Source organism: Anolis carolinensis, chromosome 3, assembly GCF_035594765.1.
Source record: "Anolis carolinensis isolate JA03-04 chromosome 3, rAnoCar3.1.pri, whole genome shotgun sequence".
Lineage (NCBI taxonomy): Eukaryota > Metazoa > Chordata > Lepidosauria > Squamata > Dactyloidae > Anolis > Anolis carolinensis.
This window is the reverse complement of record NC_085843.1, coordinates 222015692-222029522: the sequence shown is the minus strand read 5'-3', so window position 1 is coordinate 222029522 and position 13831 is coordinate 222015692. Positions and strand designations below refer to the sequence as shown.

Below are 13831 nucleotides of genomic sequence, written 5' to 3'. Positions count from 1 at the left end.
TTACCATTTTTGCCTGCTTTTTGACAGCATTCTGTGTGCTGCTTTCTCTGACTTTCACAGTGAAATATGACCGCCGCCCCCCCCCCCCCCCACACACACACACTGCTTTAGATCTGTACAATTTGAAACAAATTTGAAATGGGAGGGGGAAATTTTTTACAGAAGCATTTTTTGGTTTTTTGGTTTTTTAAAAAAGAAGATGATATTTTGGAAAAACCTGAAGTCTATGCAATACTTTTTCAGAACAAATTTAATTTTATTTTACATGACATAATGTGTTTCATTCATAACATAAATGGCATATAAAAATTCACCAACGTATTTATGAAAGTTTAAAATATGTTACATATTTAACTAATCTCCTGCATTTGAGTTTTTCACATGATACGTTGCCGGGAAACGTATCCACAAATCTATTAAGCAAAATAGTGATTTTTTTTATGGATAGAAAGGTATCATACAGACACAAACATAAAGTATTAGGCCTATTTAAGTTTAAGGGCTAATAGCATCTTTAGTTTTACTCAACAAAGAAAATACTGAACTCTTCAAAGATATAATTGCATACAGTGAATACTGCCCTGGACACGCCTTTCATGAAGATGGCGGTCCTCATTAAACGTAGAAAGACATTTTACGTTTGAGTTCTGTATATTCCCCAGTTTTTAAAGGAATTGCTATCCTCCAGTGGAGCAGACTATTGTTTCCCAAACGTTTGTCCTTCAGATGTTTGGCCCTTCAGTTCCCAGAATTCCTGGCTGCTAGCTATGCTGGCTGTGGTTTCTGGGAGCCAAAGTCCAAAACAAACTAGAAGTCCAAAGTTTGGGGACCACTGATGTAGGGTGTAGACTGTCACACATACATATATTCATTCTATGCAGTTTGTCATTTTGCATGAGTAAAATAATAATACACTTTATTTATATTCTGCATTATCTCCCTGGAGGGACTCAGAGCGGATACAGTATATATAAGACAAATATTGAATGCCCTTTGACATGAACAATGGCATACAATACACATATAGGTAAAGGTCTTTTCCTTTTTTATCTATCTCCGGCATCTGGAGGTGATGCTCAACTTCCAGCCATGGGGAGGTGCTGTTACTCCATTTTTCCATGCCAAAGGAGCCTGCTGGCCATAGGCATATCCAATGTCTGCATGTCTTGCATGGGGCAGCCTTTTATCTTCCATCCAAAAGGTGGTACCTATTTATCTACTTGTATTGCATGCTTTCAAATCACTAGGTAGGCAGAGAGCTAGGACTGATAGTTGAGTGCTCATCCCGACTCACGGCTTCAACTGTTGGCCTTCCAGTCAGCAACCTTTCCTGCAGCTAGCGGTTTATGGCAAAAAGCATTTCACTCATTCAAAAAGAGAAAACATTTCATTTGAGGTTTCTTTATAAAATATATTCCCCACAATTTCTGTTTCAAATTAATTTCTAAAAATTGTCCAAGTGATGAACAAAAAAAGAGTCTCCTCCACCCTTTTGGAGAGATGTCTTCACATTTCTAGACCATGTAAGACAAACTTATTTAGAAATGGTATGACTCTTGGATGTGGTTTAGTACATGTGCCTAATCTCACTGCACATCGAGAATGCATATTCACACATCATTTTCCTTCCTTTCTCTTTTTCTCCAGGGTGATGGTGCTGCACCCACAAAACCCCAAGGCAATACTTTCTAGGTAGAAGAACAGCGGGGAATAAGAGGAAGACTTTATTTGTCTCTGTCTGGAAGGAAAGCTTTTCTCCAGCAAATTGGACACTGTGATCCCTCTCCATGGATAAAGGACACACATTACCTCAAGACTTCTGGGAGCTGCTACATTGTCTGAGGATGAGGAGCAAGTATGCCATCCTCCTGGTGTTTGTAGTAGCACTTGTCATAATTGAGAAGGAGAACAACATCATATCAAGGTAGGGGGAAAGGAGAGATATAGTGGAAGGAAGGCTTTCTCTGTATGTCTAGCAGAGCCTTCAGGCTAAGCACTCTCTCTTACTAAGTTTGCAGGTCCCAACTTGCTACCACCATCTTCCCAGCCTTTTGGAACAAGGTAAATATCTTCACCTCCCAGTTAATATTAAGCTGCCTTTCTACCCAGGGAATGCAGATAGATCACACTTTTAAACACACATACAGTTAGAATTCACAGTAGTGGGGCAGATGGTCAGGCCTGATGCAGAGTTAGAATTGCCTGACAAATGGGAGTCTTAAACGTGGTGATGATGATGATGATGATGATTGGTAGTAGTAGTATTTATGTCACTTTTTGTCTCTCAAAGGAGACACAAAGAGGCTTACACTACAAACCATACAATATGTAAATTAAAAACCAATGTGTACAAACATTAAAACAGAACTAAACATAGGACTTATTAAAAAAAACATAATTAAAACCAATAAAACGATTTAAAAACCTGTTAAACTACATAAAATACAGAACCCCCTGGCTTGAACTTAAAAACATGCTTCTTTAAAAGCCTGCCTGAACAGAATGTTTTTAGCCTGCTACTAGGACAGTGAGGGCCCCTGGTGGCACAGTGCGCTAAAGCGCTGAGCTGCTGAACTTGCGAACCGAAAGGTGCCAGGTTCAAATCCCAGGAGCGGAATGAGCGTCCGCTGTTAGCCCCAGCTCTTGCCAACCTAGCAGTTCGAAAACATGCAAATGTGATTAGCTCAATAGGTACCGCTCCGGCAGGAAGGTAATGCCGCTCCATGCAGTCATGCCGGCCACATGACCTTGAAGGTGTCTACGGACAACGCCGGCTCTTCGGCTTAGAAATGGAAATGAGCACCAACCCCCAGAGTCGGTCACAACTGGACTTAACGTCAGGGGAAAACCTTTACCTTTACCTTAGAAGGACAGTAGGGAGGGGAGCCATTCTGGCTTCATTAGGGAGGGAGTTTCACAGTTGAGGGGTAGCCACCGAGAACTCCCTATCTCACATCCCCACCAACCGAGCTTGCAATTGTAGTGGGATTGAGAGAAGAGCCTGTTCTGATGATCACAGACCTAGGCAGTTTCGTACAGGGAGATGTGATCACCCAATTGGCCTGGACCTGAATTGTGTCTGGAAACACTGGCAGCCAGTGGAGTTGGGAGTTGTTCACTCCTAGCCAGTCTTGGTTAACAGTCTGGCAGCAGCTCTTTGAACCAAATGAAGTTTCTGAACACTCTTCAAAGGCAGCCTCACGTAGAGCATGTTACAGTAATCCAGTACATGTAACTAAGGCATGTACCACTGTGGCCAGATCTAAAACCAAGCCACAAGGAGAAGTGGGTAATAAACAAATAAACAAATAAGTAATCTGGCCTCTCAAGGAAGAAGCACAGTTGGTGCAGCAGTTTTAATTGTGCAAAGGCCTTCTTGGCCACCGCAGAATCCTGAGCCTCCAGTTCAGGAGGACCCCCAAACTGCAAACCTGTGTCTTCAGGGGGAGTGTAACCCCATCCAGCACTGACTGGATCCTTATTCCCTGATCTGCCTTCTGACTGACTAGAAGCACCTCTGTCTTGTCTGGATTAAGTTTCAATTTGTTTGCCCTCATCCAGTCCTTTACTGATGACTGGCACTGGTTTAGGGTCAGGACGGCTTCCTTGACTTTGGGTGGAAAGGAGTAGTAGAGTTGGGAGTCATCTGCACATGGATGGCACCTCTCCAGCTATTACCAATATTTCCTTGTATTCTGATTTAGAGGATGTGATTTTCAAATTGTGTTAATTAGAAACTTATCATAGGTTAATTTATTATTTAAAAAATCAGAATTGCCAGATAAACTACCATTGTAATCCAATGTGCCAATACATGAGATCCTGATGAGTGTTCTGGACAGAACTTGGAAACATTACTGTTAATTTCATTATAGCTCTTACAGTTGGGCATGCTGGAGAATGCTGGGAGTTGTAGTTAAAAAAACCTGCTTCCCAGCTGTGTCTCTGGTATATATTTTTAGTTCTTCCCTTGGCATAAATTTCTCTGCTTGTCTCAACCACAGTAGACCCCTTGAAAAAGGGAAGCTTGGTAAGTCAACATATGAAAAAGATCTTGGAGTCCTTGTGGATGACAAGTTAAACATGAGCCAACAATGTGATGCAGCGGCAAAAACGTCAATGGGATTTTGGCCTGCATAAATAGGCGTATAGTGTCTAGATCCAGAGAAGTCATGCTACCCCTCTACTCTGCCTTGGTCAGACCAGACCTCACTGTGAGAGCTGTTCAGCAGTGGAACTTTCTGCCCCGGAGTGTGGTAGAGGCTTCTTCTTTGAAGGCTTTTAAGCAGAGGCTGCATGGCCATCTGTCAAAGGTGCTTTGAATGCGATTTTCCTTCTTCTTGGCAGGGGTTGGACTGGGTGGCCCATGAGGTCTCTTCCAACTCTATGATTCCATGATATGTAAGTCTGATTGATTCAGTGTGGCCCAACATGCTTAACCTCTGTGTTGTCCATAATTTGAACATGTTACCTAGAATATGCTCTTGAGTTCCTTGGCAAAGCACAGGGGGAATTCTTTGACAGATTCCCAGCAGATATCTCATTAGGAGAAGTGTCCCTTGAAGGGGCAAATTTAAAAGGAGAGCAGTGTCTTAAGGATGAGAAACACTGAGCTGCTTCTTTCTCAAAGGCAATTTACACTTGCCTTCTGAAATCTCAAGTAATTTTGAAACTCTGTGCTTTCTTTTATTAGCCTTGGTGATTTTGCTCTCTGTATCCACAGGGTGTCAGACAAGCTGAAACAGTCTCCACAATCCCTGATGGAAGCCAATAGCACAGATTCTGACTTGGTGCTGTCAGAAAACGGTTCTCTCCTGTCCCTCAGTGAGCTGGATTTAGCTTTCTCACAGCTCAAGAGTCGACTTCAGAACATCACGTTGCAGCTCGGAGGAACTAGAGAACCACGACTAGCACCAGCTAAAGGGACAAGGAAACATGTGCTCCTGATGGCCACAACTCGCACCGGTTCCTCCTTTGTAGGGGAATTCTTCAACCAGCAGGGCAATATTTTCTACCTCTTTGAGCCATTGTGGCACATTGAAAGAACCGTATCCTTTGAGCCTGGTGGTGCTAATGCCGTGGGGTCAGCCCTTGTCTACAGAGATGTTTTGAAGCAGCTCTTCCTTTGTGACCTCTACATCTTGGAGAACTTTATCATCCCTTTCCCTGAGAATCACCTGACGCAGTTTATGTTTCGACGTGGTTCAAGTCGCTCGCTGTGCGAGGAGCCTGTCTGCACACCTTTTGTCAAGAAGGTCTTTGAGAAGTATCACTGCAAGAACCGTCGCTGTGGCCCTCTAAATGTGACTTTGGCTGCAGAGGCCTGCCTGCGCAAGGAGCACATGGCCCTTAAGGCAGTGCGGATCCGGCAGCTGGAGTTCTTGCGGCCTCTAGTTGAAGACCCTCGGCTGGACCTGAAGATAATCCAGCTGGTACGGGATCCTCGGGCAGTGCTGGCTTCTCGCATGGTAGCCTTCTCAGGTAAGTATGAAACCTGGAAGAAATGGGCGACCGAGGGTGCAGCATCCCTTAATGAGGAGGAGGTGCAAAGGCTGCGGGGGAACTGCGAGAGCATCCGGCTCTCGGCTGAACTCGGTTTGAAGCAGCCAGCCTGGTTACGGGGTCGCTACATGCTGGTCCGCTATGAGGACATTGCCAGGTCTCCCCTCCAAAAGGCCAAGGAGATGTACAAGTTCACAGGCATCGCCATTACCCCCCAGGTGGAGGAGTGGATCCGGAAGAATACTCAGGCACCTCAGGATAGCAACGGCATCTACTCCACCCAGAAAAACTCTTCAGAACAATTTGAAAAATGGCGGTTCAGCATCCCTTTCAAGCTGGCCCAAGTGGTGCAAAATGTCTGCAGTCCAGCCATGAAACTGTTTGGCTACAAGCTGGCCAGCAGTCCCGAGGTCCTTACAAATCGGTCCATCAGCTTGCTAGAGGAGGCGAGAAGAACCTTCTGGGTCACGTAAAAGTGGCTCTTGCTGCTAGATTTCCCCCATATTGTAGTGTTCTGTGGAGTTGAAAAAGATGGAATGAAGACATCATTGGGAAAAGGAACGCATAGAAGAAAGACTTGAAGAGGAAGCCATCTGTGGCTAGCTTTCTTTGAGCTTCTGGCATGTCTTGTGTTCTGTATTTGAGCACAGTGCTTTCTGCTTTTCCTGGGAGCATTTGTTATGTTCCTAACTTATTTGAGGCTTTTTCATTGGCTTATCAAATGGTCAAAGTCTAGTAATATGAATGGACCAGAGGATGACACAGAATACTGAGATCCAATCTCTTTACCTCATATCCATGTCTTCCTCAGTGGAAGCATTAACTATTCCTCACAATACATCCAAAGTGGGAGTGAGAAAATATTATATTTTTGAAAATACATTTACACTTTTTAAAAAGAAAAAAGGTTCCTCCTCCTGCTGAGAAGTTCAATGAAAAAGCAGAGTATTGCACTGATATTGCCTGAGGCAGCCTTAAAGGACTTGTCAAGCAGGTGTCTGGGGGAGCTAGAAAGGTGTGGTGAAGCAGGAAGGAAAAGAGGAAGGAACGTCATATAACAACTATAGAAGAGATGTCTACGACGTTAGGACAAAGGCTGTTTTTTTGTACATGTTCTACTTGAGACTCTGGTAAACTGATGTCTTGTTTAAGCTTGAGGAGATGTGACCGGTTCACACAGATTATTAAGAAGGAAGGGCATGGAGTAGGTGCCTCTACCATAAAGGTGCCTCTACCCATAATTATAAGGGTACTTTGGATTACAATATTTCATGCGATTTCTTTGCTTTGTCTTGCTTTGCACCTAAACTATTGGATGAGAGATTTTTTTTAAAAAAAGACTATGAAAAAAAAAAACATTCAAAGTAGAATGGAATTGTATTCCTTCTGTATCTCTGGGAGATCGGTCCTCTTCAGTGGCACCAGTCCACTCATCTTTTTTTTTTTAAGTCTGTCTAGTTTTTTTTCACTTGTCTCTCAGACAGTTGTTACTGAATCAGTGTCTGGAGACAGTTAAGAGACAATAGCTTTTTTCTAGTCTTGGTGATAAAAAGCTGTGGCTTTAATTGTATTTCCCTTTCCCTCACTCTTCTAGTAATTGTTTTTGTGTCCTTTAATGTGCTGGTTGGAAACTGCCCATAATTCTTTTCTATAGTTTCAGAGAAGAATTATTTTGTATAACCCAAATTGTTGAAATACAGAGAGAAAGAAGTGGAAGGCTACAAAAGATAGAAGCCCAAATGTAATTGGTTCAATAACAGTGAGTACAAATCATTTCTGCAATAGCAAGAAGCACAGTCTCCCATCACAGCCTGGGGATTCTCCAAACACTTTTCTTGTTGTAGGTTTCCAATCTTTTTCCTCCATAGAATTGCAAACCATAAGCAAACACCTAATGAATCTTTGACACAATCTAGGCACTGCTATTAATCTGAAGCAGTTACTGAAATACCTTTATACTGTCTGGAATGTAGACAGAAACTTGGAAATACATCCCAAATGAACATAAACCAGAGAGAAAGCTGTGTTCATTTGAAGCAGCAAAAACAATGGTGAGTTTTGTGACTTTTAAACACAAATGCATTCGTGCCCCATTTCACTTTTCTCTTTAAATATGTACTTATTTGATCAATTTACAATAGTAGCTAATAGTGTTATTACTGTTTTGTAATGTTAATTTAATACCTGAAAGGGGACAATTTCTTTTGATGCAACATCAGATTCATTTGACTGATGTGCATACATAAAATATGTCAGCTTTTGTTTCTGTCATTCAGACAGAAGCAGTTATACTTAGGGGTTATCAAGCCATTGTTTATTTGGTTTGGGGAATAGGACAGAAGTGGTGAATAGAGATTATTTATTTTAAGCCATTCAAAACAATGGAGAATGACATGCTCTGTGTCATGTTTCCCGAAAGGTAGTGAGCAATCATGATCTGAAAACAGGGCTTCACAGCTGTAGCAGGAATGGCATCTCCTCTCTCGTGCATATGTATGCGCCTGTATTCACTAGAAAAGCATCTAGTTCTAAACAGGAATTTGTACGGTATTCTAAAGTACTTAAAAAGAAATAATATGTCTCTGAATAAAAGGGGTTCTCCCCCATAGCTTCTGAGATACAGTTAACTCCTAACAAAATATCTGCCTAAGTTAAGACATTTATGTTGCAAGTCATTAGCTTCTATTTACCTAGGGGGTTTACTTCTGAGTAAACACCTGTATCTTTGAGATAATGCTGTAAGCATCTGGGAGAGGACATCAGCTCATATTCACCCAGTTCCCATAAAGAACATGCATGATTTTTCCCTCACATTGTGTGGAAAGTTTTCATATTCAGTAATCTGGGAGGAACAATACAAAAAGTTTCTTCCCTGCCTGATTCATTTGGGATACTTTTATCTGAATTTATGCTATGCTCTATGTTTTCATATTGAAGATATATAGCAGACGTGAGCAAAGGAGATAGATGCAGGCACAGTATCTGGAGTTTTTTTTTTCATATAGCAGGAAGCGACAACAGTGGCCCCATTGCTAGAGAAGGCAAAGTCTCTGGTGGCCAGAAGTCACTTTCCATAATCTCCAATTTCTGGTGGGGGAAGTGCTACATGGAGGAATCTCAAGGCCATGTTGTCTTTATGGGTTTGCACACAGAACTTCTACTAAGATTTCACTCTCTAGTTCATCATGGGAAAGAGTTCCAAGTGGCTGCAGGTGCTATGAGGGACTACTGAACAGAGCTAAATTCTAAATTGGAGGAAGATGTAGAGTTGAGGTTGATTTACTTTACAAAATACAAAATTAATTTCATATGCCATTAATCTGGTTTATGGGGCTTGTTGAATTGAGTCCTTTGCTGTATACCTTGAGAGACTCCTAGGTCATAGGAAAAACCTGTTTGTACATTATTTAGATCATTATGAGAACCGTCTTGTGGTTCCTTCTCCTGCACCACTTCCATGCTTGCAGCTTTGGCAAACATCACTGAGTTTAATTTGAATCATGCTAGTGACAGTCCTTGTTCTGATGTGTGAGTACCAACTAAAACCAAGGACCACTGTGATATAGCAGATTCCAGATCAATAGATACATTTTCAGAGTAATCATCCTGTGCTACGATTGGTCCATTGCGACAGGAGTAAATTATCAGGCGGATGGTTTTAAAAACAAAACAAGCATGGGCAGATTCTCTTCTCCAGTCTGGGGACAGGATAGAAGAATTATGTCTAAATCCTGTTGGTTAATCTCAGCCCATTAAATCAATTGTTGAATGATGAATCAACGTATAGGCAATTCTATTAATGCAGTGAGCCTACTCTAGTGGGATTTATGCAGTCTTTCTTTTTGCCCTTGCAGGGGATGATTGGGAAGTTTGACTTCTCTCTTGTGTGCTCAGAGAGGGAGGTCTGAAAAGCCCTATGGACTCTAGGATGTCCTCCTAGGTTGAATAGAGTTTATGTTTTCTTCCCAAATTGTTGATCAATTTACTTTGCCTTCAGTTCCTTTATTAGGAAATTGGTGTATATGTTGAAACAGTGTACCAATTTCACACTTGAAGGGAGGCAATCGTTTCCCTACTTGGTGATCCTCTTAGTACAGGTGAAGAGCTAGATATTAATAGTCTTAAAAAACAAAAATATTATTCCATCTCTTATAGGTTACTGCAGGTTGAAGTGATCCAGTTTGTCCATGTAGGTGGCTACGTTACAGGCTTAACATACATACACACATACACACACACACACACACAACCCAGCACCCCCTAGACAAGCTTTACTTCTGAATCAAAATATGTCAGAAGAACATCATTTCTCATAAGGACATCCTGTCTCAACAGGTTTATGAGGAGTTTCAACCAGCACCCAGTTTTCTGAATAAATATGTATTGCTTCTGCTGCTGTTTAGTTTTCTTTATGCTTTCCCTTCTGTTGTGTTGTCTGTTTGGAGGTTATCGTTTTTAAAAACAAAATTATGTACAACAGCTGTAGCGTTTCAGAAACAAGCCCACAACTTCCTGACATCTGCAAAGTTGTACTTGTTTTGAAATTTTCTGTTTTCATTTTTTTGTCTTGAACTGTAAACTGTGCTAAAAGTTTATTTATTTATTGTAGGGGAGGGGGAGATGAAAATATTTTATTAGAATTGATGAGAGCTGCACAAAAATAAATAAAAACAGACTCAGAATGTGTCCCAAGGAACAGATATAGAAATGCAATTAAAAGAAGACTGGTTCTGATTAAAATGAAAAATTGTGCTTTTTCCTTTAAAACATTTTTTGGGAGGGATGACTCATTTAGAAATGAGAGAGGAATTCTGTTTAAAGGAGGGAACTTGACAGAAAAAAAACCCTCATTGTACTGTATTATGTTCTCCCAGTGCAATATTGGAGCCTGAAATAGCACCAGTTATCTCGGAAACAGATAAGGGAAGCAATTTTCTCTCCTAACAGGATTTTCAGTATTCATTTCTCAATGTTATCCTTTTCATTGCATTGTGACAGGAAGGTGGCATAATTTTTGGTGAACCGCAGGAAATCTGGTTGCAATCTCCTTAGGAAGAGACTTTGGGGTGTGGTGCATATTGGCTTATAGATCTTGAAATTGCCGGTGTGCTTTTAATATTGCAATTAGGTTCTGGAGAAAAGAAAGGCACTGTATGCAATTTTACAACAGTTAAAAACTCAAAGGAGTCAAAATTTTGTGCACACTTTTGTCTCTAAGCACAATGCAAATCACTGGCACTTAAGTATCTGAGCAGGATAAACATTGGGAGCTATACTTATTTTTAGCACATTGTGGAATGGTCTCCATTATCAAGATATTGATCTTATGAAAGTATTTTGGAACAGTGACCGCACAGTTTGGCAAACTCCTGCCATCTTGGGCTTCCTTCCTACAGCCCTGTGGCTTAACCTTTCCTGTCCACCACATACAGAGAGGATTTGTTGCTCAAGGTTATACATTAAATCAATAAAAATGGCATGGGAAGAGCATGAGCAATAAGATGTAGGGGCACATCTGCACTGATCACTTAAAGCAGAATGTGTCCCTGATCACTTAGGAACTGGGTTAAGGGTGGTGCTTATACATTCGAGAGGTGAGCTCTGTTCTGGTTCAAGGATCCGCAGCTTCATGGCTGTAGATGGAATCTGCTTCTCTAACCCCCTTATCTATGATGCATATGTGCGGAGCACCTATCCCATAACACTATGTAACACAACTTTTGTTCCTGGGTTATACATGTCATTTCCTAATTTGTTCTATCATAAAAACAAGGGAAACTGCAAAAACTTTTTTTCGCAGGACATCCTGCAGCACATTTTGCTATAGTTCTTCAACAAATATCTCAATAAGTCTTAACCAATTCAACATAGTTTGTAGCAGCAACAAAAACAAGGTTTCTGGAGTATAACAACTACTTTCAAAGTAAGTACCATGCAATTAAACAGGAAATAACACTTTTAGACCAGGAATAGGGTTTTTTTTCTCCAAATTTTGTTACATGATGTAATTGGTTTTGCCATGTGAGAATGGTTTACACCTATACGCGTTGATGCACATTTTGGGCCCTATTTTAGAGTCTCCATTTTGTTTCATTCCAGTTTAAGGCCTCTTAATTCGTGTTCCTGTATGCATTCACGTTGTGTACCATTTAAACACTGCATTTTAATCAGCCTTCTATTCACACAAAGTGGTCAGTATACATGTACTCTAGGGCTCAAAGAGAACTTCAGAGGCAGAAATGTCTTTCAATTCATGAGAAAGACAGATTCTACTGGCCTCCGGTGGCTCAGTGTGTTAAAGCGCTGAACTGCTGAACTTGCAGAACAAAAGGTCCCAGGTTCCAATCCGGGGAACGGAGTGAGTGCCTGCTGTTAGCTCCAGCTTCTGCCAACCTAGCAGTTCGAAAATATGCAGATGTGAGTACCGCTCCGACGGGAAGGCAACGGCGCTCCATGCAGTCATGCCGGCCACATGACCTTGGAGGTGTTTACGGACAACGCCGGCTATTCGGCTTAGAAATGGAGATGATCACCAACCCCCAGAGTCGGACACGACTGGACTTAACGTCAGGGGAAATCTTTACCTTTACTTATAATTTAACTAGTTTTTCAAACAAAGTAAGGGTTTTCTAATTCTCCCAGAGAGCCCCTGTTTTTATACTTTGGCAGCTGAGGAAGTCTTCTGCTCTTGAAAAGTTTCAGATTATTTTATACTTCTTATTTATTCTAGTGCATATTGACACTGAGCAGGCATCAGATGCTTCAACACTTCAGCGAAGCACAGTCCTTGGCAGTATTTGCAGCGAGAGTGGGACAGAACCCAGTCTTAACACCAACAAGTCTAGTCTCACTGTAAGAATAGCAAACTCATGAAAGGAGATTGAGGGGGGTGGATTCGCTGGCAGCTTTGCGGGGATCACACAGAATGACTCCCTCCTCTGTAGACCTTGCCTGAGAAGAGACGGAGCCAGTTTTCTCCCAGCCAATTGCCTGACCTTCCCAAGCACAAGGGTGTCATTCAGTGGCAGTGTATTTGTTTAAGGAAGTTGAGTGATTTTTTTTTAGAAACTTGATGAACACATCTTCAGTCAAGGAGAGAGGGAGACAAGTGCTGACCTTTGTAAATAAAAGAGAATAGGCTCCTGGGTGTTTTGACTTTCTAGCTGATGGAAAAACAAGCTGCCACCAACACAGTTTCTGCATTCCCCTTCCCCATGTCTCCTGTCAATCAGCATGTTTCTCACACATTCATCTGTGCCATATCAGTGGGAGCTGACCCAAAGAAGTGATGGATAGAGCCAGGGCTCAGAAATGTTACTTTTTGGACAACAGTTCCCATTGGCCCTACTGGTTGTGGGGATCCTCTGAGTTGTAGTTCAAAACCAAAATGTCCCAAGTTCTACATAAGAATCAAGAGTTGGAAGACACCACAAAGGCCATCCAGTCCAACCCCTGCCATGCATTTCTTTGATCCATGTCGCCTGAAGTAGTGGAAAGAAGTTAAAATACCTTGGTTATTTGGGGTATTTTGTTACAGAAACTGGATCCACAAAGATTAACATTCTTGATGTGGCTTACACACAATAGCTAAATATTCACTCTGTCAAATTGAAAGCATTTTGGGGATCAGCAGTGCTTGAGTCTTGAACCTATTGCTTTTGTGCTTCATACTATGAGGCATTTCAGTCATCGGGAATGATGGAACAGAAATATGTGCAGAATTCTGCCAATTTTAAAATAAGCATTTCCAAACTAGTGGTTTCTGGATGTCTTGTACTGCAGGTCCCATAAGCCACTGCCAGCATAGCCAGTAATAAGGTATTATGGAAGTTGCAATCTGAAACAGCAGGAAGGCAACTGATTGAGATATGCCACCTATGTATCTTGAGAACAGGACAGGACAGGAATTGTCTAGTTGTGTAACAAGTTGTTAAATTTGTTCAATTGCTAATGCTAGCTTTCCAGGGCTGTAATTTTATCTCTCTGTGTGTATTTTTTGGAAAAACACCCTCAAATGGAAGAATGTGCTGTCCCCTTTCTCATTTCTAGCCAATCCTTAAATGAATGATATCACACTGCAGAAATAGTTGAAGGAGACCCTGTGTCTTTAAAAGGCAGAGATCTCCATAGTGGAAAGGAAATCCACTAGGAGAAGAAACCTGGAAGAGTAGCCTTGTTACGTGGCAGGGGAGTGTGCCCATCGCACTGTTATTTGGGCAGAGCACTGAAGAACACCCCTTCATTTATTTACCCATAAGCAGAGAAGGCTAGGAAATCTCCCAAAAATAATTCAACAGTCAAACCAGTGTGTAAATATTTTCTTATTGGC

At 41.6% G+C, this 13831-nt stretch overlaps 2 protein-coding genes across 5 annotated transcripts in view; both read left to right on the top strand.

Annotated features, from left to right (window-relative positions):
• The window catches only part of chst3 (carbohydrate sulfotransferase 3), a 63237-nt gene extending 52988 nt beyond the window's left edge, over positions 1–10249 (top strand). For 2 of the 3 annotated variants that reach the window (XM_003218472.3, XM_008106635.2), the window contains 2 exons: positions 1648–1924; positions 4724–10249. In XM_003218472.3, the coding sequence (XP_003218520.1) occupies positions 1788–1924; positions 4724–5975 (1389 nt within the window). In that variant the 5' untranslated portion in view covers positions 1648–1787 and the 3' untranslated portion in view covers positions 5976–10249. Of the gene's footprint in view, positions 1–1647; positions 1925–2011; positions 2062–4723 lie in introns of those variants that run through there. The other variant, XM_062976253.1, reaches the window with a different exon arrangement.
• Positions 1–13831, top strand: part of aifm2 (apoptosis inducing factor mitochondria associated 2) — a 105185-nt gene that overhangs the window by 52966 nt on the left and 38388 nt on the right. Inside the window, exon 1 of one of the 2 annotated variants that reach the window (XM_062976255.1) lies at positions 1799–1924. The exons of the other annotated variant lie outside the window; for it this stretch is intronic. The gene's annotated coding sequence lies outside the window, so the exon portion shown is untranslated. Of the gene's footprint in view, positions 1–1798; positions 1925–13831 lie in introns of those variants that run through there. 2 annotated transcript variants of the gene reach the window in all.